Here is a 26923-nt window from a genome sequence, read left to right as displayed (position 1 = left end):
TGTGTGTGTATACGTGTGTGTGTGTGTGTGTGTGTGTATATATAAGAATGTTAACTCCCATCAGATACACGATTTATAATATTTTTTCCCGTTTGGTAGGCTGCCTGTTCATTATTGATGGTTCCCTTACATGTGCAGAAGCTTTTCAGTTTGATCTAGTTGCATGTACTTATTTTTTCTTTTATTGCCTTTGCTTTTGGTGTCAAATCCAAAAACTAGTCACCAGTAAACACTGAGGAACTTAACGCCCGTGTCTCTTCTGGGCGCTCTGTGGCTTCACACCTTAGATTCAAGTCTTTAATCTGTTTTGAGTTGGCCTTTGTGTGTGGTGCAAGTCAGTGGTTCCGTTTGCTTTTTATTTTTCGCACAAGGTTATTCAGTTTCCTGCTATTTATTGAGGAGACCATCCTTTGCCCCGTTGTGTGTTCTTGACGCTCCTGTCACAAGTTGACCACACGCGTGTGGATTTATTTCTTGGCTCTGTATTCTGTTTAGTTGGTCTGTGTGTCTGTCTCTGTGTCCGTACCATGGTGCTTTGAGTACTTTAGCTTTGTAATATAGTTTGAAATCATGAAGTGTGATGCTTCCAGCTTTGCTCCTCTTTTTTAAGATTGCTTTGGCTATTTGGGGTCTTTTTGTGGTTCCATACAAATTTTGGATTTTTCATTGTATTTGTATGAATACTACCATTAAAAATTTTGAGAAGGATTCCACTGAACCTGCAGATTGGGTAGTATGGACACGTTTACAACGTTAGTTCTTCCAGTCCATGAGTGTGAAATGTTTTTTCCACTTATGTACTGTCTTCACTTTCTTTCAGTACTTAAAGACGTCTTTCAGTACACGTCTTTTATCTCCTTGGATAAATATATTCTCAGGTATTCTATTCTCTTTGACGTAATTATACGTGGGATTGCTTCTGTTATTAGTGTGTAGAAACACAGTGTACTTCCGTAGCTTGCAGCTTTGCCGAGCTCGTGCGTGAGCGCTCACGGCTTCTCACGGGTCTGTAGGGTTTTGTGCATAAAGTGTCATCTGCAAACAGTGACGGTGTACTCCTTCCTCTCCAATCTGTGTGCGTTTCTTCTTTTTGTTGCCTAATTGCTCTGAGGAGGACTTTGAATGCCCTGTTGAATGAAAGAAGCAGGAGTGCGCATCTTTGTCTTCTTCCTGATCTTAAAGGAAAAGCTTTCAGCTTATTACCGTTGTGTGATGTTAACCGTGGGCTTACCATACGTGGTCGTTAGTTTGTTGACGTGTGTTCCTTCTGTACCCACTGTGTTGAGAGTTTTGATGGTAAACGGATGTTGAGTTTTGTCAGATGTGTCTTCTGCGTCTGCTGAGATACCGTATGCCTTTTCTTCAGCATTTTGTTAATGTGTATCGCGTTGACTGACTTGAAGATGTGAGCCATCCTTGCATCCCTGGAATAAATCCCACTCGACTGTGGCATAGAATCATTTTAATGCATTGTTGGCTTCAGCTTGCTAATCTTTCGTTGAGGACTTTTGCATCTATTTCATCAGAAATATTGGCCTGCAGTTTTCTTGTGGCATCCTTGTCTAGTTTTGGTATCAGGGTAGTTTTGGTCTTCTGAAATGAGTGTTGTAGTGTTCCCTTGTCTTCAGTTTTTTGGAAGTTTGAGAATAATAGATGTTAAATCTTTTCTGAACATTTAGTAAAAATTCACCAGTAAAGTCGTCTGGTCCTGGATCTTGTTGGGAGGCTTTGATGACTGATCCAGCCTCTTATGTAGCAGTTTGTTCAGATTTCTATTTTTTCATGGTTCAGTCTTGGTGGCTTGTGTGTTTCTAGGGGTTTGTCCATTTTTTAAGTTGTCCAGCTTGGCGTCACAGCTGTCTGCAACAGTTACTCACGGTCAGCTGTGCTCCTATGCTTCTGCTGTGACTCTTTTCTCATTCCTGATTTTGTTTATTTGACTCCTCTCTCTTTGTCTTGGTGAATTTGGCTAGTGGTTTGCCAATAAAATCCAGCTCCTAGTTCCATTGATCTTTTTGTTGTCTGTTTCTGCTCTGGTTTCTGCTGTTTCCTGACTTTGGGCTTTGTTTGTGCTTTTCTGACTCCTTGAGGTGTAGAGGTAGATGGTTTATTTGCTGTTGTTCAGTCACTAAGTCGTGTCTGAGTCTTTGTGACGCCACGGACTGCAGCACACCAGGCTTCCCTGTCCTTCACTGTCTCCCGGAGCTTGCTCAAACTCATGTCCACTGTGTCAGTGATGCCATCCAACCATCTCATCCTCTGTCGTCCCCTTCTCCTCCTGCCTTCAATCTTTCTCAGCAGCAGGGTCTTTTCCAATGAGTCAGCTCTTCCCATCAGGTGGCCAAAGTATTTGAGCTTCAGCTTCAGCATCAGTCCTTCCAGTGAGTATTCAGCGTTGATTTCCTTTAGGATCGACTGGTTTTATCTCCTTGCAGTCCAAGGGACTCTCAACAGTCTTCTGCAGCTCCACAGTTCGGAAACATCAATTTCTTGGGCGCTCAGCCTTCTTTATAGTCCTGCTAACATCCATACATGACTACTGGAAAAACCGTAGCTTTGACTATATGGACCTTTGTTGGCAAAGTGATGTCTCTGTTTTTTTATACACGTCTAGGTTAGTCACTGCTTTTCTTCCAAGGAGCAAGCATCTTAATTTCATGGCTGCAGTCACCGTCTGCAGTGATTCTGGAGCCCAAGAAAATCTGTCACTGTTTTCACTTTTTCCCCATCTATTGGCCATGAAGTGAAGGGACCGGATGCCATGATCTTCTTTTTTTGAATGTTGAGTTTTAAGCAGCTGAAATAGCTTGTTTCTTGCTGTAAGCATTTATCTCTATGAACTTCTTAGAGCTGCTTTTGGTATATCCCCCATAAGTTTTGATATGTTGTGTTTCCATTTTCATTTGTTTCAAGATATTTAAATTTTTTCCTATTATTTCTTTTTTTTTTTTTTTGGAATTTCAGAGTGCTTTATTACCTAATGCAGTTATCAATAAGAACATAGAAACAGTTTTTCTCAGGTAAACATCGTTTACAATCTAAAGCTAAGTCTCTAGAACATATTTTCTATTCATATGCAGCTGAAAGGGGCTAGAAGGTCATAAAAAAGATAAAAGAATCGAAAGTTAAATTTCTATTGCTTTATAAAACATTTCTAATAATTAGGTATCAATTTTATATCCCCAAACCTAAATTTACTTTAAGAGTATATCCACCACCCACTAGAGGTTTAAAAGTAGATCACTTATTAATTTCCCCATTCAAGTGCCTTCATAAATTCCTCTTCAGTGAAAGACAGCATCTTGGCAGCTTCAATATGCATCTTCTGCCTTTATTTGACCCATTGGTTGTTCAGTAACTTAAGATCCACATATTTGTGACTTTTCCAGTTTTCTTCTTGTAGCTGATTTCTCATCTTATATCATCGTGGTTGAAAAGATGCTAGATATGATTTCAGTGTCTTGTCTTAAATGTAGTAAGACTTGTTTTGTGGTCTAACATACAGTTTACCCAGAAGAACCTTCCATGCATACTTGAGTATGTGTATTTTACTGCTTTTGGACGGAATTTCAGCGTCTTGTCTGTTAAGTCCATCTGGTCTAACGTATTATTTATGGCCAGTGTTTTCCTTGCTGGTTTCCTGTCAGGATCATCTGTCCATGGGTGAAAGTGTTAACATCTGTACTGTCCTATATTGCTGCCCGTTTCTCCCTTTAGGTTTGTTAATTCTGATTTATGTATTTAGGTGCTCCTATACTGGGTGCATAGATATTCACAAATGTTAGAGCGTTGAAGTGACCCTTTTATCATCATGTAACGACCTTTCTGCCTCTCATACACAACCTTTCTCTTAAAGTTTATTTTGTCTAATTTAAGTAGAGCTATTCCAGATTTCTTCTGATTTCCGTTTTCATGGAATATTATTTTCCATCCCTTCACTTACAGTCTGTGTATGTACTGACATCTGAAATGAGCATCTTGTAGGCAGCATATAGGTGTCTTTTTTTCCATCGTTCAGCCACTGTGGCCTTCGGTTGGTCCGTTCGCGTTTAAAGTGAGCGTTGCTCGGTGTGCGTGCTGCGTCTCGTTCATGGTTTCCTGGCCTCTCTGCCCCTCTCTGCTTCCCTTGGTCTCCCCTGCGGCTCCGTTTTCTGCGGCAGCACCCTTAGGCGGCTGTGCTCTCGCCTCTTGGGCATCTGCTGTAGGCCTTTCTTTCTTTTTGGCTGTGCTGGGTCTTCACGAGTGCACGTGGGCTTTTTTCGGATTGTGGGGCGTGAGGGCTGCTCTCCGCCGTGGTGTGTGGGCCTCTCATCGCGGCAGCTTCTCCCCGTGCAGCTCCCAGGTTCTGGAGCACGGGCTCAGCAGCGTGCCCACGGGCTTCGTTGCTCCGTGGCGCATGGGATCTTTGAGGATCAGGGATTGAACCCACATCTCCTGCACTGGCAGGCGGGCTCTTCACCACTGAGCCGCATTCTTTACCTGCTCTACAGGCTTCTGCTTGTGGCCACCCTGAGGCTTACACAAGACAACTTACACTTGTGATGGCCTGTTTGAAGTTGATAACAGCTTAAGTTTGAATGCATTCTTAAACTCTCCACTTTTACTCCTCCCCCCGCCCAGTATGCTTTATATCTATGGGGATTTTGTTCTAATATTTATTTGTTAGCTGTGGTGGCTGTGCCAGGTCTTAGCTGTGGCATGAGGGATCTAGATCCTGATCAGGGATGGAACCCAGGCCCCTGCATCGGGAGTGTGGAATCTTAGTCACTGGACCACCAGGTAAGTCCCAGGCTTTACATTTTTGATGTTAGAGTTTACGTCTTTAATCCTGTGTATCCCTTAACAATAGCAATATCAATAACCTTGGATATGCATATGGCACCACCCTTATGGCAGAAAGTGAAGAACTAAAGAGCCTCTTGATGAAAGTGAAAGAGAAGAGTGGAAAAGTTGGCTTAAAACTCAACATTCAGAAAACTAAGATCACGGCATCTGGTCCCATCACTTCATGGCAAATAAATGGGGAAACAATGGAAACAGTGAGAGACTTTATTTTTCTGGGCTCCAAAATCGCTACAGATGGTGACTGGGGCCATGAAATTAAAAGACATTTACTCCTTGGCAGGAAAGTTATGACCAACCTAGACAGCATATTAAAAAGCAGACACATTACTTTGCCAACCAAGGTCCCATCTAGTCAAAGCTATGGTTTTTCCAGTAGTCATGTATGGATGTGAGAGTTGGACTATAAAGAAAGCTGAGCGCCAAAGAATTGATGCTTTTGAACTGTGGTGTTGGAGAAGACTCTTGAGAGTCCCTTGGACTGCAAGGAGATCCAACCAGTCCATCCTAAAGGAGATTAGTCCTTAATGTTCATTGGGAGGACTGATGTTGAAGCTGAAACTCCAATACTTTGGCCACCTGATGCAAAGAGCCAACTCATTGGAAAAGACCCTGATGCTGGGAAAGACTGAGGGCAGGAGAGGAGAAGGGGATGACAGAGGATGAGACGGTTGGATAGCGTCACCAACTGGTTGGACATGAGTTTGAGCAAGCTCCAGGAATTTGTGATGGACAGGGAGGCCTGGCATGCTGCTGTCCATGGGGTCGCAAAGAGTTGGACACGAATGAGTGGCTGAACTGAACTGATCCCTTAACAAATTGTAGTTAATAACTTTTTATGACTTTCGTATTTTAGCCTTCATACTAGCTTTGTAAGTGACTAACCCACCACCTTTACAGTATTGGGGCTTCCCTAGTGAGTCAGATGGTAAAGAATCTGCCTGCCGTGCAGGAGACATGAGTTTGATCCCTGGGTCAGGAAGATCCCCTGGCAAAGAGAATGGCTACTCATTCCAATATTCTTGCCTGGGGAAGTTCATGGACAGAGGAGCCTGGCAGGCTATGGGGTCGCAGAGTCAGCAGGACTGAGCCACTGTTTGCGACTTTGCAGGGTTACTCTGAACGCTACCACAGATCTCGTGTCACCAGCAAGAGCTGTGCTTCCGTGTTTTCGTTTCTGATCACCGCCCTTTTGTTTCTGCTTACAGTGCCCCTGTAACGTTTCTTATAAGACTGGTCTAGAAGCCGTCATCTTTTTCAGTTTTTTCCTGTCTCTCTCCTTCGATTCTGAACGACAGCTTCTCCGGGTAGAGTGTTGTTAGTTGGAGAATTTTTTCTTTCAGCACTTTGAATGTCCCGTGCCATTCCCTGCTGGCAAAGTTTCTCCAAGAACTCTGCTTATGGGCTTGAGTATCATCAGCATAAGTTGTTTCCTCTTGCTGTTTTTAGGATTCTCTTCTTTCACTTTTGACATTTTAATTGTGATGTGTCTTGGCGTGGGTCTCTTTGGGTTCGTCTTATTTGGAGCTCTTTGGGACTCCTGGATCTGGATTCTGTTTCCCCAGGTTATTAAGTGTGTAGCCATTGTTTCTTCAAGTAAGTTTCCTGCCTCATTGTCTCTCTCTTCCTCCTGGGCCCCCAGGAGTCGGGTGTCTATCTGCTGGGTATTTCCCGTTAGTCCCTTCAGCTGTCTTTGCTCATTTTATTCGTAAAAGTATTTACTCACTCGGCTGCTCTGGGTCTTAGTTGCGGCAGGCAGGACCTTTCGGTTGTGGCCTGTGGGGTCTAGTTCCCTGACCAGGGGTAGGACCCAGCCCGCTGCGTCGGGAGCGCAGTCTCAGCCACTGGACCACCAGGAGGTCCATATTCTTTTTCTCCCTCTTTGCTGCTCTTTGGGCATTTTTCATTGCTCTGTCTTCACGCTCGTCGACCCTTCCTTCTGCTTTGTCTAGTCTGTCGTTGGCCCTCTCTGCTCTTTCAGTCTAGTCATTGCTTTGGTTCTGTGACCTCTCTTTGGTATTTTCTTTTATGTCCTCTCTCTTCGCTGAAATTTTCACTTTGTTCATCCATTCTTTTCCTGAGTTTAGTGAGCATCTCTGTTATTTTCAACTCTTTTTTAGGTAAATAATTTCTGTCTGCTTCATTAAGGTCTTTTTCTGAGGTTTTATCTTGTTTCATTTGGAATGTTTTTCTGCTTCTTCATTTTACTTAAGTCATGCTGGCTACAGACTGGAAAAAAAGGTTTGATGTTTGTGAACCACATGTCTGGCAAAGGTCTTGTATCTAGAAAATGTGAAGAGCTCTTAAAACTTGGTGGTAAAAACAGAGTGTTCAGAGCATGGGTGGAAGATGAAGACTCAGAGAAGAGAGGCCGACGGCAAGTCAGCACACGGCAAGACGCTGAGCACTAGACGGAGAAGCACCAGTGTGCACCGCGCCCACGGCCAGCGTTCAGACAGAGCAGCAACAGCAAGCGGTGACGGGCGTGGAGGGCCTGCACCGCATCCGCCGCCGTGGGAGTGCCAAGGGGCGCACGAGCCCTGGAAAGCCAACCGAGCGGTTCCTTCCGGCCCTAACCTCATACTGACCATCCAGTCCAGCAATTGCACTCCTGAGCATTTATCCCAGAGAAATGAAAACTTAAGTTTGCATTAAAAGCCTGTATGAGGATTTTCATAGCAGCTTTATCTGTAATAACCCCAAGCTGGACACAACCCAGACGTGCTCCAGCAGGTGAGCGGCAGGCAGGGCCCGTCCTCTACACAGTGGAGCACGGCCAGCAATGCAGAGGGCCAGACGCCTGGTACAGCAGCAGCTTGGGTGGTTCTCAAGGAAGTTACGCTGAGTGAACAAAGCCGGTATCAGGAGGTCACAGAGTACGTGACGTCATTCACACGACACTCTCAGAAGGACGGGGTGGTCCTGGAGGCGGGGGTGAACATGTAGGGCGGCAGTGGGTGGTCTTCGTGGTGGCGGGTTGGCTATATGTCTTGATCGGGGTGGTAGTTATGCAGGTCTGTACACATGGTATATCTGCAGAGACTTCACACACACAAGTGCTTGTGAAATTGGTGGAACTCGCTTTCCACACTGAGCTCTGTAGTGTGTTAACACGACCACACTGATGGACAAGTGCCTTCCTGGGTTTGGTGCCGCACCACCAGTCCATGGGGCTTCCCTGGTGGCTCAGCTGGTAAAGAATCCGCCCGCAGTGCAGGAGACCCCGGTTCAATTCCTAGGTTGGGAAGATCCACTGGAGAAGGGATAGGGTACCCACTCCAGTATTCCTGGGCTTCCCTGATGGCTCAGACAGTGAAGAATTGGCCTGCAATGCAGGAGACCTGGGTTGGGGAGATCCCCTGGAGAAGAGAAAAGGCTACCCACTCCAGTATTCTGAATCCCTGTGGACAGAAGAGCCTGGCAGGCTGCAGCCCATGGAGTCACAAAGAGTCGGACACAACTGAGCAGCTGAGCACGGCTCAGGTACATGAAACGGTGCCACTGGTGAGGGCGGGTGACTCTGTGCTGTTTCTGTGACTTCCTGTGTGGCTGTATAATTGTTTGACATTAAAAAAAAGAAATCCTAAAAATCTCCCAGGCAGTAGGACAGTAAAGCAGTGCAGTGAAGTGAGAAAAGACGAGGAGTCTGCAGTGGTCAGAGGGGGCCCTTCGTGGCCCCGATGGCCCCAGCCTCGAGCCCGTGTGCAGTCTGCTCTCCCTTACGGGTGGTGAGCTGTCCGTGGCGCTAGCCCAGACCATGCTTTCCATCAGGCAATAAACCTCATCCGTCCTTTCCATAAATCTTTTATTGAAGTATCGTTGTTTTACAGTGTGGTTAGTCTCTCCTATACAGAAAAGTGACCCAGTTACACATATATTCTTTTCCATATGTTTTCTATTATGGTTTGTCATGGGATATTGAGTACAGTTCCTGTGCCCTACAGCAGGGCCTCTTTCATGCATTCTATACGGGATGGTTTGCATCCACTCACCCCAGCCTCCCCCACTCGCCCACTCTCCTCCCCGCTCCCCTCCCCCACTCCCCCACTCCCCTCCCCCCTCCCCCGCTCCCCTCCCCCTTGGCAGCCTGCTCTCTCTGAGTCTGTTTGTTTCATAGGTTAAGTTCACCTGTGTCATATTTCAGGTTACGTATACGTGACATCATACGGCGTTTGTCTCCCTCTCTGACGGGCTTAGTGTGACAGTCTGAGTCCACGCATGTTGCTAGAAAATGGCATTCTCACTGCTTTTTACGGCTGAGTCGGACTCTCGTGCATGCAGGCACCACATCCTCTGTGTCCACTCATCTGTGAGTGGACATTTAGGGGTTTCCACGTCTTGGTTGTTGTAAATCCTGCTGCTCTGAGCAGGAGTGAGCACAGGAGTGCACGGATGTATCTTTTCGGATTACAGTTCTGTCTGGATCTGTGCCCGGGAGTGGGACTGCTGGCCGTCTGTCTGTAGTTTTCTGAGGGCCCTCCATTCTGTTCTGCACAGCGGCTGCACCAGCTTACTCCCCACCAGCAGTGGGAGAGGGCTCCTTCCCCCACACCCTCTCCAGCGTTTGTTGTTCGTGGACTTGTTTTTGGCTGTGCTGAGTCTGCGTTCCTGCCCGCCGGCTTTTCTCCCGTTGCAGGGAGCGGGGTCCACTCTCCAGGGACACTGTGCGGCCTTCACACTGCAGGGCTTGTCCAGTTGCAGGGAGCGGGGTCTAGGGCACGTGGCCTTCAGTGGTTGTGGCCCACGGGCTTCGTTGCCCCAGGGCCTGTGGGATCTTCTGGGAGCAGAGATGGGACCTGTGTCTCCCCGCTGGCAGGCAAGTTCTTCACCACTGAGCCACCCACGAAGCCCCTGACATTGGTAGACTTTGTAATGACGGCCTCTCTGGCCGGTGAACCTCAGCCCTTCTTACTCAAACGTATTCTGGCCATTCCTCCGCCCGGATCTCGCCAACATCCTGTCCGCTCTCCCATCTCTCCGCACCCTCCACGCAGTCAGCTTGCTGCGCGGCACGGGGAGGGGCGCGTCCGGAGAGGGGCCGGGCAGATGGATCCCGCGGTTACCTCGTGGTGGCGCAGGCAGTGATTCGTGTTTTCTTCTCTATGTTTAGCTGTTTTCTAAAGCTTCTGTAATAAAAGGGTTGCTTTGAGGTAAGGCGAAAATCAATACAAGTTATTATTCTACAAAATTCCCTCCATGCCCCCATGACCCAGAGCCTAACTCTTAATTCCTTTATGCTTGCAAAGCAGGCCCTGAGTCCGGCCAGCCCGCGCCCCGGCGCCCAGCCCCACCCCAGGCCTCCAGGGCACCTTCCTGCCCCTCGGGCGTGGGGAGGGGCCTTGGTCCCTGAGGGTCCCTCTGGGAGGCAGACCCTGCCCTGTTCCCACCCCTGTCCAGCAGGCTGACCCGTTTGTCCATCAGGGTCTGGAGACCAGCCTCCCGGAGGGCCTGCTGCTCTCCTCGAGGGATGTCCGGGCCCCGTGCCCGGTCAGTGCCCGCGTCTGCCCGTGCCCCTTATCGTCTTCTCGGCCGCTTCCCGCCCTCCTCCCACATCCTGACACACCGGGCTCTGCCTCCTGCTTCCCTAGCCATTCAGCCCCTAGGAGATGGGAGCGGGGACATCGGGTGGGGCTATCTGTGGGGTCCTTGGGCTGGCGGTGCCCCACTGCACGCCCCCCTCCAGGGCCTTCACGGCTCCTTTGCACAGCCTCTCCGCCAGCTTCTCCCCAGGCGCCACGGCCGAGCTCTGGGCCAGGTGGCTGTGGCTGTCCCCGGGCCCTCCACGCGCTGTGGCCGCAGTCCTCTCAGGCAGGCCCGCTTGCACTGCTCTGCTGGGACACCAGCCCTCCCTGTTGGGACGGTGACTGGTCGTTGGTCGGGGGACAGGTTTGTCTGTGTCTCCAGGATGTCTGGTACACAGTCGGCGCTCTGTAACTGCACACGATGAGCCAGGACCACGGTCTTGGGCTTTCTGCTCGCTGTGCCGTGAGCCCTGGAGGGAGGGCACGCTGGGCTTGGCCCTGCGTTCGGCCCGTTCTCAGACGGTTCTAGTTCTCCCGGCCCTCCGCCCCTGTGGATGGGCTGGCCTGTGTGCACTGACTCTGAGTCCGGCCACGTGACTCACTCTGAGCGCCGGAGGCGTGCCATCTTGGCTGTCACCAGGGCTAGCTTGTGGAGGATGAGCGTTGTGCGGAGCAGAGCTCAGTCCCCCTAGAACTCCCCACCGTCCCCACCAGCCTCCCCAGTCACGGGGCCAGGCTGACCCAGATCAGCCCGTTGCATGAGCAACTGCGAGTGTGCTGGTGGCTGGTTACACGGCTTGGTTGGGCCGGCCGGTGACGGACGTAACCTCTGCGTCTAAGCTCTGGGGGCCGAGTGCGGTGAGGAGGGGCAGCCCCCCGACACGCCGGGAGCACGGGGCTTTCTGGGGTCTCTGGTCACAAGCAGCATGACCCCGTCTCTCACACCGACAGGAGCTGCCCTGGGGGCAGCCGGCGCCAGTGCCAGACCTGGACAGGACCCCTCAGGCGGCTGCTGTCTCTGCACCCCAAGCCTGCAGGCTGCTGGCCTCTGTCCAGCCTGAGGCCTCCACCTTCCTTCCCCACCATGGCGGCCCCTTTCCAGACCAGACACCTGCTCTTCCAGAAACCCTTCCAGAGTCTTCCCAGGCAGAAGTATTCACCCTCCTCTGGGCCGCCTGGACCCTTGCCACCCAGAGCTGGGTCACCTGCCAGCTTTAAGTGAGCCCCTCTGGAGGGGCAGTGGGGAAGAAGGTCAGGTCCCCTGCTGGGCTCCAGCAGGGCGCACACAGGCGGCGCTCAGTAAGTGCGTGTATCGTGTGTGCCTGCCTTTGAGCAGGGCCGCAGTGACGTCTGGCTGTGCCCTGGGACTGGGCCAGGGTCGGACAGCTGGAGCCGCATCTGTCAGCCTGCGGCATTCCCGGGAGGGCCTGTGCTCTGACAGGTGTCCACTCGGGGTGCACCCCCCACTCCCGCATCTCTCCAGGTGCTCGCCCCTCCCCAGGGATTCCTGCTCAGGGGGTGCTCCCGGGGCCGACGTGTCCCCCCGGCCTGACCCATCCGGCCAGCTGCCCTCTCCCCAGGGCAGGCACCTCTGCTGTGGCCGCTGTTGTCTGATGCCCTGTAAACAGCCAGCGTTCTCTCTGCAGCGGCAGCAGGGAGATGCCTAGTCCTGCCTCTGACCAGGACGGGCACCCCTCACTGTGTGACCTTGGACAAGGCCCCCCAGCCCTGCCAGCCGGGGGCCGGCCCCCATCCCTACCCCCCTCCCTGCCCCGGCCACTCTGGGCACAGCCTCGTGGTCTCCAGCCCACTCACGTCTCTGGGTTCCTTGAGCTGTCCTCCTGGACCCCATGACAGGGCGAGGAGCTGCCCAGAGCCAGGGAGCCCGGGGCCCATCTGGTCAAGCAGGGTGGGGCGGCGTCCTCAGAGGGGGCTCAGTCGGAGGGGCTTGCCGAGGGGGCCGTGAGGAGGCCCCATGGGCAGGACCTCGTGGGGTCACCTGGGTGCAGAGGCCAGGATGGACAGACAAGCCCTGTCCCAGCGCTGGGCCCTGAGCGAGCCACGGACTGCTGCAGGGTCTGCAAGGTGCCCCGAGGGAGACACGGAGGAGGGGAGTGAGTGTCCTGTCCCGGGGGTGTGCGAGCAGTGTGGCCGACCAAGACTGCTCCCCGCCCCCGCTCCTTGCCTGGCGTCTCCAAGGCTCCCACCGCCTCGGTGCTCAGGCGTCTGTGTCAGAAAGAGTGAGTGGGTCCGCCCTGGACGCGGGGGCAGGGCAGGCCCAGGAAGAGGGCCAGGCCCAGACCACTGCAGGGAAAGGAGGCCGGAAGGGTCAGCACCCCGCAGAGGGGTCAGCTGTCCCTGGGGGCTCCACCCCCAACATGGACCGAGGATGGGGGGGTGGGCGCAGGGCCCCCCCACGTGGCCAGCTGTACACAAGGCTCCCAGACGGCGTCTTGTGCTCCAAGCCTTGCTCTGCTGGAGGCACCTGTGACCTTGGCAGCAGGCAACCCTGGAGCCAACTACCTCGATGGACCTGGTGCCAGCTGGAGGTTGGGGTCCAGGCTTCTGCAGAGACTTTGAAGAGTCTGGTGTTCATAAACGCACTCACACCTCTCCCACCAGATTTGGGGCCATGGCTGGAGGGCTGAGGCAGGACTGCAGGGCCAAGGGGCCAGCTTGGGGGCCCCAGGGGCCTGTGGTATCTGGATCTCAGGGCTCACGCCCTGCAGCTGGGTCTCCAGCGGTTGGAGGGGCCCCAGCCCTCCCCAGCTCACCCTACTCCCACTGAACCCTGCCAGCCACATGCAGGGTGAGGTACATACCTACCCACCCTGTGTCCAGCTCCCTCAACCCTTTCTGCCCCGTCCACACCGCCTCTCAAAGCCACTCCCCAGCCCAGGGTTGGCTTCCCCGTCTCCCAAGGGCCTCAACCTGCCCCAAACCCAAGGTCACTCACACCACACATCTTGCCCCAAGTCCCAGAGGAAAAACCACTGCAAACAAGCATTGGAGTTTTTTTCTTTTGCAGAATTATTTTTTTTTAGTAGACATAGTCTTTTTTTTTTTTCCTTTCTCATTTTACAGCAAACATTGCAAATATAGAAATATTTCTCTATACAATAGGACGACAGTGTATAGTGGGGGCAGGGCTGGAAGGCACACTCCCGGCCCCCGCCACCCCTGGCCGTCTGCAGGCCCAGCCCTCCCTGCCCCCAAGGTCCCGGGAGCTCCGGGACCCTCCCGGAGACCACCTGGCCGCCTGCGTTTGCTCTGGCCCTCTCTGGTGGCAGCGACGAAGAGACGGACTAAACAGAATCCACAGAAAGCCACGGACAGAGGAGTCGTGCGGGGACCAGGTGGCCACACCCCCCACATAGAGCGTTTTACGTCTTTTTAAGAGAACTTTAAAAAAAAAAGGAAGAGAAGGCAGAGAAGAATCAAAAGATAATGAAAAAATCCCCTCCCCCGCCCCCCATCCCTAAGACACAGTTTTCGAAGTCCCTTGTGTGTGTGTGTGTGTGCGCACGCGTGTGTGCGGACGGGCCCCTCACACCAGCGAGAATGTCTCGGCAGGTGCACACGCTCAGCCACGCGCCCCTCCCGTCCGGCCTGCCGGTGCCCCCTCCCCACTTTGCCCGCAAAGCCCAGGGCTTCAGCAGTTGTGGGGGGGGTGTGTGCGCGCGCGCGCGCACCGTGAGTCTCTGTGCGTGTGTGCGCGTGCGCCGTGAGTCTCTGGGTTAGCTGCAGTGCCCTCTGGCCGCGCGGCCGGCTCAGGACTTGTGCTGCGCAGACACGCCCTTCCAGTAGTCCAGGATGTCGTGCAGGTCCTCGTCCTTGGCGAACTGCACCTTCCGGCGCAGCGCGTGGCCGGCCGCCACGCACTCCCCGGCGTCCCGGTGCCGCGGGCGGCTCAGTCTGAAGCGGGCCCAGAGGCTGCGGGAGGCGCGGCAGGCGTACTCGGGGCTGGAGGCGTAGCTCAGGTGGCGGTACTGCGGCGAGAGCGGCGCGTAGGCCAGGTCGCGGGGCCGCGGCCGCGTCAGCGGCTCCAGGATGGAGGCCTTGCGGCCGCCCAGGCTCTCGGGGGGCGCGGGCGGCGCGGGGGGCTCCACAGGGTGGGGCCCGGGGTACGAGTGCCGGTGCTCCCCGTACTGCCGGCCCTTCTCGGGCTCGGCCCGCAGCACGGCTGCCGCGGGCGTCACCGTGAGGATGGCCTCCGCCGCGGGCGAGCCCTTCTCGATGTACTTGGCCTCGTGCAGCGCAGGGGGCTCGGCGCGGTAGGGCCGCGGGCTGCGGGCGGAGCCGCTGGACGAGGAGCTGGCCCGCGGGGCCCCGGGGGCGGCCTCCAGGCTGTGGTGCCGCTGCAGGCCGCAGGCGTCCTGGTAGGCGGGCGCCAGGAAGCCGCGCTTGCCGGCCAGCGGCTCGGCCGTGGACACGGCGCCCGGCTTGCTGCCCTGGAAGGAGGTGGCCTCGGCCTTGAGGGCGTCGATGCAGTTGTTGATGATCTGGTTGACCTTGTCCACCTCCTTGGCGATGGTGGAGATCTCAGCCACCGAGCTCTGGCTGTCGGGGCCCGGCCGGCCCTGCTCCCCCTCCCTGCGTTCTGCCTGCTCTGCCGCACGCACCTCCATGTAGCCGCCCTTGCTGCCCTTGGGTGTCCCGCTGCCCTCCGCCAGCTGGTACTGCTCCACCTCCCCGGGGGCGGCGGGCAGGTATGGGATGCGGGTCACTGCCTCGGGGCCCAGCAGCGGGCCCTGGGACAGCGGGGCCAGGCCTGGCGCCTCCAGCTCGGGCCCGTACTTGAGCTCGATGATGGTCTTCTTGAGGCTGCCGGCCGCTGCCGCCGCCTGCTTCTGCTTGCCCTCCCGCCGCCGCCGCCGCCGCAGGCAGTAGTAGACGGCGCCCAGCACCACCACCATGCCGAAGAGGCAGCCCAGGACGGTCATGATGTAGTGGGTGGCCGTGGAGGGGCTGGGCACGGGGCCCGGCGGGCTGGGCGGCTGCGGCAGGCAGATGGTGAGGCAGGTGTGGTTGTGGTGCAGGCCCGAGCTGCTGGACACCACACAATAGGTGTAGTTGGTGAGCGCGTACAGGTTGGTCAGGCGGATCTCCTCCTGGGCCCGGGTCAGCCTGGACACGGTGGACGACTTGCTGTTGTTGAAGTGCTCCAGCGTGTACATGCGGGTGAAGGGGCTGGGCAGCTGCACCGTGATGGTGGCCGAGTTCTGCGTCAGCTGCTTGACCTTGATGAGCGGGCGGGCCTCGGCCTGCGGGGCCAGCGTGGGCAGGGCCACCAGCGGCGTGGTGCCGTCGCCGGAGAAGCACTCGTCCTCAGCGCAGGGGGCCTCGCTGGGCTCCGCGGGCAGCACGGGGGGTGGCGGCGGCGAGCGGCCGGGCGGGGGGCGGCCGGGCGCCGGGCGGGTCTCCGCCGCATACGGGCCGTCAGTGCACACAGACTGCAGCTTGCCCAGGATGCTGCGCTGGCCGTGGCGGCCCTGGCCCAGCAGGAAGTAGCCAGAGTAGAGCGGCGGAGACTCGCACTGCACGCGGTCGTGGGCCTGCGTGGCGTTGGCGAAGGCCGCCAGCCAGCGCAGGAAGCCCAGCAGCTCGCAGGAGCAGTAGAAGGGGTTGCTGTAGAGTTCACACACCGAGAGCCGCGCCAGGCCCGCGAAGGTGGCGCTGTGCAGACGCTGGATGCGGTTCATGGACAGGTCCACGTTGACGATGTTGGGGCACTCCCAGAAGGCGCCGGGCGCCACCGCCTCAATGAGGTTAGCCTGCAGGTACAGGTACTCGAGCTTGCCCAGGCCGCGCAGCACGCCCTCCGTCAGGTTGCGCAGCCGGTTGTAGCCGAGCTGCAGTACCTGCAGGTTGAACTGGCCCGAGAAGGCGCCATCCTCGATGTAGCCGATCTCGTTCTTGGTGAGGTTCAGGTACGTGAGGTTGCCGAAGCGGCTCAGCGCCGCGTACTGCACGCTGCGGATGCGGTTCTCGTTGAGCCGCAGGTCCACGATGGTGCTGTTGATCTGCTGCGGGATGGCCTCGTAGGGCGGCTGGTTCTGGCTGCAGATGGCCAGCCACACGAAGCCCTTGTCGCCCTCGATGAGCCAGCAGTCACCACGCACCAGCCCGCCCGCGTGCAGCAGGGCGGCCGCCACACACACCCACACCCACGGCGCCTCCCACCCGCACCCAGCCATCAGGACCCGCCTGCGGGGGCTGCCCGCTCAGCCTGCCCAGGGCGCGGGGTGGGGGCCTGGGCGGTGGGGTGCGCGGGAGGGGAGGACGCCCGTCTGCTCAGGACCGTCCCAGGCACATGGCCATGCGGCCCACGTGCTGCGAGGGGAGCACCTCCCTCACGGCTGGCGGCCTCGCTCCGTCCGCCCGTGTCCGGCCGGGGCCTCGGCCTGCTTCCCCATCGGTCCAGCCGATCCTGCGGGAGACGAAAGGGGAGATGGGTCAGCAGGCCTCCCGATGGGCACAGGTCCGGTGCAGGCCTGCACCCAGCCCTTGGGATGTGGAGGCACGTCCGGGGTGTCACTGATGAGGAAGGGGAGCTGGCAGGCTCAGCGGGCAGTTCTCTGACCGGAGGCAGGCGTCCACCGCCGCCTTGACTCATGGGAATCCAGCGCCGAGCCAGATAGGTGGGCACGCCAGGGTCAAGGCTGCCGTCACTCAGCCAGGGGTGATGGGGTGACAGGTGCCCCGCTATGCACCTTAGGTGGGGCAGCTCTGAGCCCCACCCCGGGGCCTGAGCTGGGGCGGAGGGAAGCCCTCCTGAGCTCCTCTCAAGGGAGGTGAGGACGCTGCCCTCCGGGTCTGCTTCCTCCAACGAGCTGTGGACCCTGAGGCTGTCACCACCGAGTTGGGTCCCGGCAGTAAGGACTGGGAGGATGGTGCCCCCCGGCTCAGCTGAGGACACTGCTGTGGCCCCGACTCCTCCCCCCGACCCCACCCAGCCCTGGGTCTTGGCTGTGAACGAGCACCTTGCTGTCTGCTCCCCCCAAACCCTGAGCTTCTCTAGAGCAGGGACCCCCGATCACACACTCAACCCCGCCCCACGGAGCCCGCGTGTGCGCGGAGATGTGGCCAGATGGCCGCTGGGTGGGTCCTGCTCCCCAGGACCCCACGGCCGTCTGCGGGACTCTCCCCTCTGCCCCTCGTATTTCTCCCGCAGGACGGAAGGATGGGGGTGTGTTTGCTTGTTACTGTTTGGATTTACAGCGGCCTCTGTAACCGCTCTGTGGCCTGGCAGGCAGCCAGCTGACTGTATTTCACGGATATTGACGTTTGCAACTAGTCTGCACTGAGGCGGTTTAAATTAGGAGAAAAAAATAATGATGTGCAATGGATTTCTCTCTCTTCAGAAACTTCATCAAGAACAGTTCTGACCTCACTCCTGAGGAAGAGCCTTTCTGATTTAAAGCAAGGGGAAGGGTCAGCAGGGGTGGGTGGGAGAAGGTCCTGGCTTGGCCCAGTGCTGCCGTGCGACCGCCAGGAAAGCTCGGGCCCTCTCTGGGCCGGACCAGAAGCGGAGAGGGTAGGCCTGGGGCTCGCTCGGACCCCTCCCCTTGGGGAGCACCCCGGGGGTCCCCATGTGGTCGTCTCCTGACATGAAATCTACACCCCCTGGGGCATCCTGGGGCGATTGCCACCACCCGGCACCCCCCACACACACACACCTGCCCCATCGTCCTGGTGCTGAGACTGGGGTCGCTCTACTGCCCAGAGTGGGCAGGCAGCTGGGCCTGTGCCCCCGGCTGCAAGCCATCGGGCAGCAGGTGGATGGGAGCACCAGGCGTGTGCGGAGCCCAGCTAGGAGGCGCAGCCTGGTCATAATCACCTTTAATCTCTTGCTCAAAATAACCCAAAGTCAAGTTAAGGAGGATTACAGGCCTAAAGAACCCTTATCTCAGCGCGTGGGGTGATGGGCTGCCCAGCCTTTGCCGCCCCCACACCTGGCACACCTAGGTGTGCAGTGGCTGTGTGTGTGCACGCACACACACGCTGGGACCTGTGTGTGCATGGGCCTGTGTACCTGGGCCTGTGTACCTGGAGGTGGATGCAGCCTCGCCCCAGCACCCAAGGGCGTGCCGGCAGCTGGTATCCAGCCAGGCAGGGCACCGCGCCTCCCACCTGGGTGTGAATCTAGGGACTGTGCTCGTTTGGCGCCTGGAGGTGCTTCTAGGGATCAGCCTCGCCCCGCGGGCATCCCCTCCCTGAGGCCTGTGAGACAAGGAGGCGTGGCTGGGTCCTGCCCACCGACTGGTCCGGCCCAACGGGCTCCACTGGGTCAGCCCGCCCTCAGCCCGTGAGCTCCCCTGCCCCCAGAGCCTGGGCTGAGCAGGAGCCAGGCTGGGGAGATGACACCTCGATGACAGTGTGGGTGTCACAGAGGTCCCCTCGCGGTGTGCAAGAGCTGCCTCTGCCCCCATGACCATGGCCTCCAAGGGCCCCCGAGGGCTGCACGCCTCACCTCGGGGCAGCGGGGGGTGGGTGGAGGTGACGGGGGAGAGGGCTGCGGTCAAGGTCGCCCATGAGAGGCCGGACAGCAGGTGCCTCATCCCCGGGGGGCCCCTCGGGCACCGTGTGCAGCATCACCCTGAACCCCAGGCTGCAGGGCGGGCCAGGACCCCAACCCCAAGGACTGGGGACCTCGGGGAACAGCTGGCCGATGACCTAGGAAGGTTCAGAGAGTTCCCCCAAGCCGCCCCCACCGCCCCTCGGGCTCCCAGTCCCCCTTGTTCATCCACATACCCCCTTACCAACCCCAAGCTGTCCTCCCGCCTGCTCACCCCTCGCCCTCTCCGGGGTCCCTGCGTCCCCGCCCCGCCGCACCTGGCGTGGGCCCCCGCCACCCACAGTGCCCGCAGACCACGCCGCTGCGGACGGGCCACACATGCGCTGCCCGACCAGATGACCCGCTCTTGGATGGGGCAGGGCGCTGGCAACACAGCTGGGCAGTGACGGCGTTGGGCACAATTCTAGAACCTTCCTCGGGGAGACAGCAGGACTGGACAGCCTCAGGCCTTACCCCCTTCCCTGCCTTCCTCCCCAGGGCTGTCAGTGGTTCCATCCGTCCCCGACTATCTGGGCAGCATCAGCACCCCCATCCCAGGCTGCCTGCTGCTCCAAGGGGCGCCTTCCTGTGCATTCAGGTCTCAGCCCCTGCGGTGGTCTCCCCACCCTGACCCCTCACTGTCCCCGCGTATCCCCACAGTGGTCCCCCCGCGTGTCCCTGCAGTGGTCTCTCTGCCTGCCCCCGCGGTGGTCTGTCCACCCCCCAGCAGCCACAGTGTTCTCTCCATGTGCCTGACCCGCTGCCCTCACTGCCCTGGGCCCCAGACTCAGACACAGCTGCTCCCCTTCAAGCTCAGACTCCCGATGGGGCGCGTCCTGCCCTCCACACTCCTCACGCAGAAACCAAGTTCTGTCCTCAAGTCCCCCCATCCAGGCCGCACGTGCCCAAGCCCGAGACAGCAGTGCCCATGCGGCTCCCAGCCGTGATGCTTGCTTCCTGCCACACCCACTGGGTACTGCCCAGGCCCAGCCAGCCCCTTCCCTTGCTGGGATGAAGCCCACTGCCCCACCCACACTCTACCTGCCAACAGCCCGGGGATGGGGAGAGCCTCATGGGACCATGCCATCCACACCCCAAAGGACAACCATCCTTCCCCACGGGGAGCAAGACCCAGGCCCCCCACACAGACCTGCCAGGGCCTGCCCAGCACCCTCTGCCCTCCAGCTGCCCCCGCACGGCCGTTCCGCCCAAGGGCGCATCCTGCTGCTCATGAGAAGAGACCCCTCCTCTTCAGGCGGGGGGATCGCAGGCCAGAGGCCTCCCCTCTGAACAAGCTCTTTTGTCCATCACCCTCCTCCCTCTCTGCCCATCACCATCTCCTGACGGGCTCCTTGTCCTCTTGGTTCATTTTCTAGACAAAGGTCCTCTGCCTGCTGGGATGTGAACTCCAGAGGGAAGCGTCCAGTCCACGCCATGACGCCCCAGGCCCCGAGCAGTGCCCAACGCATGGGAGCCGCCAGGCTGGACAGCGGTGGGCACACCTGCTCCATTTCCTCATTTGAGACGGGGAGGAGTGCCCAGCTCACAAGCACCAGCTGCTTTGGTTTCATGGGGCCAGCGGGAAGTGCCCCTACGCCCAAGGGCCACCCTGGCCTGAGTCCTGGCAAGACCAGGGTGCGTGATGTGCCCATCCTGTGCCCAGGGAGACGCAGCCCCCAGGCACGAGTGCTTTCACAGCCATTGGGTCCGCAGGCCACCCGGCGGTCCTGCAGGTGAGGGGACGGCACAGCCACCACGCGGTCTGGGCCCCCCAAAGCCCCCTCAGCTGCCGTCTCGACGCCAGCCCTGTCCCCGAGGAGGGGCCCAACGGGGATGGTGAGCGTGAGCCCCGCGTCACATTCGCTCCGTCACGTCAGTGCTAGCCTGAGTTGCTGCTAATGAAGTGAAGAAATACGGTGGTTCCAGGCTTTTAAACTTCTTACGACTGGATTTGCATAATCACAGGCGCCGTGCGGGGACAGAAGCACCTGTTTATAAGCCACAGGGCGCGGATGAGGGCCAGGCTGGCCGAGGAGCCCGCCGACCGAGAAGGGGGGACTCGGCGCCTCCAGAGGGCCGCGCGGGCTGAGGGCGAGGCGCAGGGAGTCATGTACCCACCACCTCCTGCCGTGCCCAGTTCTGCCAACAGATCACATTAACAGCTAACATTTGCCAGGCTCTGCAGCCTAGCGCTGCCACAGAGTCTGTGAGTCGTGGGGGGCACCTAAGGGCAGTGGGGGCCACAAGGCAGATGGCGTGACCTGGACCAGCCACGTGGCCTGCCCACAAGAAAGCGCGGAGCCAGCTGGGACCGCAGGTTCCCAGGCCGGGACGGGCACACCGGCCATGCCGTGCTCCGGCTCTGTGACCATGGGCTGCTCACCCAACCTCTCTGAGCCTGCTACCTCCTCAGTCAAACGTAACAGGGAGGCCAACGTGACCGGAGGCTCCCCACGCAGGGTGCTCTGTACGCCCTGGTCTCCTCTGCAGCTGCCCTCCTTGCGGACAGGGAGGAACCCTGGGAAGCACTCCAGTGGGCCGGCCCCCCCGTGTGCCCACGGGGGGCGGTCTCAGCTCAGCACCCACCCAGAGCCTGCCCTCGTCCGCCCCCTGCCTCCCTGAGTCCCCATGGAGGCTGCCATGGGCTACCACAGCGGGCAGCCTGGCAGCGCTGACATAGCAGGGCTGGAGCCTCAGACCTGGCCACGGGGTTGGGGCTGGTGAGCCCCAGACCTTGGCTGGTGGCGGCCTCGTCCTCTGGGAGGCATGAGGGGGAGGGATCACCCCGCCTTCCATCCTCAGGGATGGAGCCGGCGAGAGCCAGGCGCAGAGGCGCTGGGTGCCTGACCCGCCTGGCGTGCCCTCCTACTTCCTTAGGATCCTGCACATATCGAGTGCCTACTGTATACCAGCCCGCTTCTCCCATCTCAGGGGAGGCAGGTGTCAGCGTTATACAACTGGATGGAGGGGAAGTGGGCTCAGGGCAGGAAAGGCGGTGGCACGGGGTCAGACCTCCCAGAGCAAGGGCGGGAGCTTAGCTCACACCCGCCGCTGTGTTAAGAGTCCCCGGGGGACGAGGTGGGGGGAGGCGCCTGAGCAGCAGGAGGTGGGGGTGCTGGAGTCCTGCCCACTCCCCCTTGCCCACTCCAGCACCCCCCAGGCCCTCGCTCAAGCTGCTCTGGAGTTAATTAGGGACCCGAACATCTCATGGTCTGTTACGCTTCCACCGGGCATCTTTTTAAATTAAAAAACATGATGTGCGGCATCGTTGGAGGGAGAAATCACTTTGCAATGGTTTCCTGCTCGGCGCTGGCAGGACATAGGTGAGGGTAGCTGGCTGGCCTCCGGGGAGGGGGCTGACTTGAGACCCTCTCCAGGAACACGGGCGTGGCCTGTGCTGTGGACGCGCATCCCCGACACCAGGGGAGGGGTGGGGGTGTCTGCCGGGCCCTGTTCCCCTCACAGCCCCAGGGCCCTGGCACCAGGAAGCTGTCTTCGGTCGGACCCGAATCTCTCGTGCTGAGGGCTGGTCAGTCCAGCCTGGACGCTGAGATCGTCCCTTCTGCTCCTGCTGGTGGACCCTCAACCAGGGGCCCTCCCAACACCCTGACCTCTGAGCCTGGCCTGGCAGGGGGCAGGGATGGCACTCAGGCCGTGGGGAGGGGCCAGGGCCCCCTGCGCTCCCCGTTCACGCGGCCGCATTCTGCACACGCAGGTCCTGCCTCACCTTGCCGGGCTGCGATCGTTCATCAGAGCATACTTGCTGGCCACGGTTAATGGTATTAAAGATTTGGGGCACAGTTTTGGAGCAGAGGTTATAAATGAACAGTTAGCCCTCAAATGCTAAATTAGTATGGGGAATAAACACCGGGCAAAGTCGGTCTAAGGAGTACGTGCAGCGTCGCAGTCAGGACATGTGTGCAGAGCTCAGGCTGGCCTCGGTGGCCACCACGCGCAGACACGGGCCAGGGCCAGGCCCCCACGGTGCTCTCGGCAGCGGGGGGTGCCCATGAGGGAATCGGGAGCTGCTCACGCCACCTGGTGACCCAGGCTGCTCCCGGGGAACAGGCGGCCGGGCATCTGAGGACGCGTGTCCCTGCGCCTGCGACCTGCGCCATCGAGTCCCCAAGAGGCCGTGTCCTTCCAGGAGACTCCCAGCCATCAGCTGCCCTGTACACGCCAAGAAAGCCCCCAGACGTGTCAGCCCCGCGCTCTGAGGGTCCACCAGCCCCGCCGGGTCTGAGCTTAGAAACCAAACCTGGAAGCTGCCTGGTCTCATCACACCCGCAGCTGCGGCTTCCAGGGGGGGCGCCGCCCACAGCCGGGCCTGGGCCAAGGCACATGCTCGTGTGTCACCCCAGACACACTCGTGTTCACGTGCGTGCATCACCAGAGACACACAGCACGGCTCTCGCTTGGGCAGCTCCGCCCGTAGGGACCGCAGACCCTCCTGAGACCAGACACCCGCCCGTCTGAGCATCCCTACATCTGCATCCGTCCCTGCAACTTGCCTCCAGCAGAACAGACGCGTCGGGCACAGAGGAGGGTCAGACCTCACCCAGCCCACCCCAGGCAGGCACAGTGGGGTCGTCAGGACTCTGCCCCCAGCCCAGGGGGTGGCCACTGAAGCCTGGCCCCCTGCCCCACCCTCCGCACCCTTCCTGTGACCTACAAGGCGGTGGCCAACTCGCATTTCTCACACATCTCCAAGATGCTCCCTCCCCAGCCAAGTGTCAGGCTGGGGCCGGGGTCTCCCCTGGGTAATCCCCAAAGCTGCTGGGGCTTCCCCACCATGACCCCACCCGTCAGATCCCAGGCAGAAAGCCCGTGGCCGGCTGGGCCGGGTCCCTCTGCACGGCGCAGAGCGGGACGTGCCCTGAGCCCGTGGCAGCCCCCACCACCAGAGGACACCCTGCTCGGTCCCCTGGGACGCGTCCTCGTGGGGCCCCTCTTAGGAAGTGAGCTGTCCCAGGCTCACCCTTTGCGGTGGCCTCTGGGGACTCTTCTGTTCCGGATCACACACACACCCCACCCCACCCCTCCCCCGTTTAAATCACTTTCTCCGCTGGTCAGAACGGCCATCATCAAAGTCCACGATTGACAGGCGGGGGGGAAGGGGCCCCGCCTGCGCGGTGGGTGAGAGTGTGGACGGGGAGCAGTCGCCATGGAGAGCAGTCTGGAGGCTCTTCAGGAGACTAAACCCAGAACCAGCAGGCAGCCCCGCTCCCGGGCGTGCATCTCGGTTCCCTGCAGCACTGTTACAACCGGAGAGACGCGGAGCCAGCTGGACAGCCGTCCAAGAGGCATGGACAGAGACAGGGCGCACGGCCACCACGGGAAGCAGGAGACGCGCCCCGTGCAGCGTCACGGTCGGACCTAGAGGCTGCCCTGCCGGAAGGACAGACGCCGTGCGACAGCTCCCACCTGTGGACTCGAGACACGACGCAAGCGAACACACGCAGGAACAGACGCACAGCATGCAGGGGATTGTGGTGCCGAGGCGGGGGGGGCGGGGAGGCACAGTAGGGGCCTGGGGTGAGCGGATGCGAGCTACACCCAGAGCGCCGCGGTCCACGACCTTTGTGGCACGGCGACCGGTTTCGTGGGGGACAGTCTTCCACGGACGGGGCGGGGGTGGTGGCGATGGTTCCGGCGGCAACGCGAGCAGCAGAGGAAGCTTCACAGGCTTGTGTGCTCAGCCCCTGCTGTGTGGCCTGTTCCTAACGGGCAGCCCCGGGCCGGGGACCTGATACACAGGACGGACAAACGCAAGGTGCTCCTGTGCAGCACAGGGACGAGTCCACGCCCTGTGACAGACCACAACGGAAAGGAAGATACAAATGCACACACATGTGTAAGCGAGGCCCTGCTCTACGGCAGAGGCCACAAACGCGGCTCGTGTCAGCCAGGCTGCGGCGAAAAATCACTCACTGTCCGTCAGGAGCTTCCACACGCAGGGCAGAATCCTGTGCACATTCTTCGAGGTGAACCTAGTAGAACCATCTCATCCCGCCCTTCTGAACCACCACCAAGGTGTGGGCGGGGCTGCACGGCACCCATGCGTTAACTCTGGCAGAGCCTCCAGGTCGCTGCTGCTGTTTCCCCCGGCCTCTCAGGAACGCTGTACAGAGCTCTTCATGACCACCCTACTTTCCTCTCGTAAACGTGCTCCTAGGAATTCGTGGAGGGTGGCTTTGTTGCCACTGTGACTGGGGACTGTTTACTTCATTCTGTTATCCAACCAGAGGCGCTGGTATGGAAGAGAATTATTGATCCGTGCGCGTCCGCGTCCTGCTCAGCCCAGCACCTCCACCGAGTTCTCACATTATTTTTTCACTTGGTTCTCTTGGGTTTCTAAGCTCTCAAATCACATTGTCTGCAAATAATGTCAGTTCTTTCTTATATCCCATTTAATTCTGTTTCGTGTCTTATTGCTACATCCAGAATATCTGGACAATGATAAAGGGCACACTGCTGGGGACTTTTTAATAAGTTTCCGAGTTGGAATCAAGACTCTCAATCACCTAGAGTGACGCTGGCTGCTGAACTGAGACGCCGACGCTTCCGTGATGAGAAAGTCTCTCTCTGGCTCTCTCTAGCCGTTACTTTAAAACACTGGCGCTGGATTTTACCACAGGCTTTTGTCATTTATTGCCATGGCATCGTGACTTACCTGCCCACACCATGTGTCACATTAATGGCCCTCTCCACTATTAAGCCATCTTTGAATTCTTTCGATAAGTCCTACATAATCATGGCAGAGTCTCTGCCTAATATTCTGTGGAATTGAGTTTGCCTGTGACTTACTGAGGATTATTGATCTACTATTCATGGGCGAGATCACTGTGGGGCTTCTTTCCTGGGCCATCTTCACACTTTGCGGTCTGGGGCCCTTCTCACTCCCGGCCTCCTGGTTCTGTGAGCTCAGGTCTGCCCTGGAGAGCCATGCAGACAAGTCCCACAGGCCAGTCTGCAAGGCGCACGGCCGTCTCATCACAGGAAGCATCGCCCCTACCATCTTCTGTGCATTCCGGGTTTACAGGAGTCGGGTCGGCTCAGGGCGGGCGAGCAGCAGGGAGATCTCAGCTGGGAAAGCTCAGGACGGGCGCCTCGCTCAGGGGAGTCCTGCCCCTGCCTCCAGGGGCCCAGGGCAGAGCAGGGAGGGCTGCCCAGGGGCCTGGGAGGGAGACCCAGCCCCGCGCTGAGGTCGGGGTCACACCCTAGCAGGCCTCTGCGTCATCCGTGCGGATGGACAGATGTCACATGAGCCCAGAGACACCAGCGAGCAGACGGCACTAGCCCTCTCAGCCTGCCCCGAGACTGCGGGGAAATCGCACTTCACAGGGGAGGCGAGGCCGCGGCCATCACAGCAGACAGTGTTCCCAGACCTCCCCTGCGCTGGGAGCTGACCACCCCCGGCCCCAGGGGGTCTCTCTCGGCACCCCTGAGGCAGAGGGCCCGATTCTGCTCTGACGACAGCACCGGTGGAAGGAAGCCGCGTCCGTCCCGGGCACGGCCTTCAGCCAGCCCGGCAGGGACGCGTCCAGTCCGGGGAAGAGCCGCCAGCCGACCACAGCGGCTCCCGGCACCACATGCGGAGAAGCTCGGGATCGAGGCGAGTGGCGTCTGGTGTGAGGGTCTGCGGCAGACACAGCTGCCCCTCTGCCCCCGGCCAACTCTGTCAGCCCCCTAACACAGCAAGCATCCCCACAGCTGAAGGCCAAGATGGGACTGGTCTGGGAGACACCGCTGGTCCCCGAGATGCTTGGGCAGGTGCAGGGGTCTCCCGTTCCCACCCACGCTTGGTGCCCTGAGGTGAGCCTGTCCCCCCGACATGGGGCTGGGGGTGGAGACAACGGAGGCCAGGATGCCTGGCACCTGGGTCGGGCTCTGCCTCTCCAGCTCGTGGTCCAGAGAAGGACTGGGCAGAGGGGTGCTGCTTCCTGCCGACGGCCGAGTGTGGGGAGGACTGAGCACAGACCCCCCCCCGCCATGGACAGGG

General features: G+C 58.5%; 3 protein-coding genes across 5 annotated transcripts in view; 1 reads left to right on the top strand and 2 right to left on the bottom strand.

The window, feature by feature from the left end:
• MAD1L1 (mitotic arrest deficient 1 like 1) overlaps positions 1–20840 on the top strand; it is a 286697-nt gene extending 265857 nt beyond the window's left edge. For all 3 annotated transcript variants that reach the window (XM_086376992.1, XM_086376989.1, XM_086376994.1), the window contains one exon: positions 20298–20840. The gene's annotated coding sequence lies outside the window, so the exon portion shown is untranslated. The remainder of the gene's footprint in view (positions 1–20297) is intronic.
• Positions 13378–16561, bottom strand: ELFN1 (extracellular leucine rich repeat and fibronectin type III domain containing 1). The gene has a single exon (XM_086376988.1). The coding sequence runs from the start codon at positions 16559–16561 to the stop codon at positions 14135–14137; it is 2427 nt and encodes an 808-aa protein (XP_086233114.1). The 3' UTR covers positions 13378–14134.
• LOC147344680 (uncharacterized) overlaps positions 16656–26923 on the bottom strand; it is a 59188-nt gene continuing 48920 nt past the window's right edge. The window contains exon 3 of the mRNA XM_086377019.1: positions 16656–16794. The gene's annotated coding sequence lies outside the window, so the exon portion shown is untranslated. The remainder of the gene's footprint in view (positions 16795–26923) is intronic.

The sequence above is a fragment of the Bos grunniens genome, chromosome 25 (assembly GCF_055505025.1).
Source record: "Bos grunniens cultivar Pamir isolate PY7600 chromosome 25, Bosgru_T2T1.0, whole genome shotgun sequence".
Classification (NCBI taxonomy): domain Eukaryota; kingdom Metazoa; phylum Chordata; class Mammalia; order Artiodactyla; family Bovidae; genus Bos; species Bos grunniens.
This window is presented reverse-complemented; position numbering and strand designations above follow the sequence as displayed.

Coding starts and splice junctions, on each gene's coding strand:
- ELFN1 (XM_086376988.1), bottom strand. CDS start 16,561: ATGGCTGGGTGCGGGTGGGAGGCGCCGTGGGTGTGGGTGTGTGTGGCG.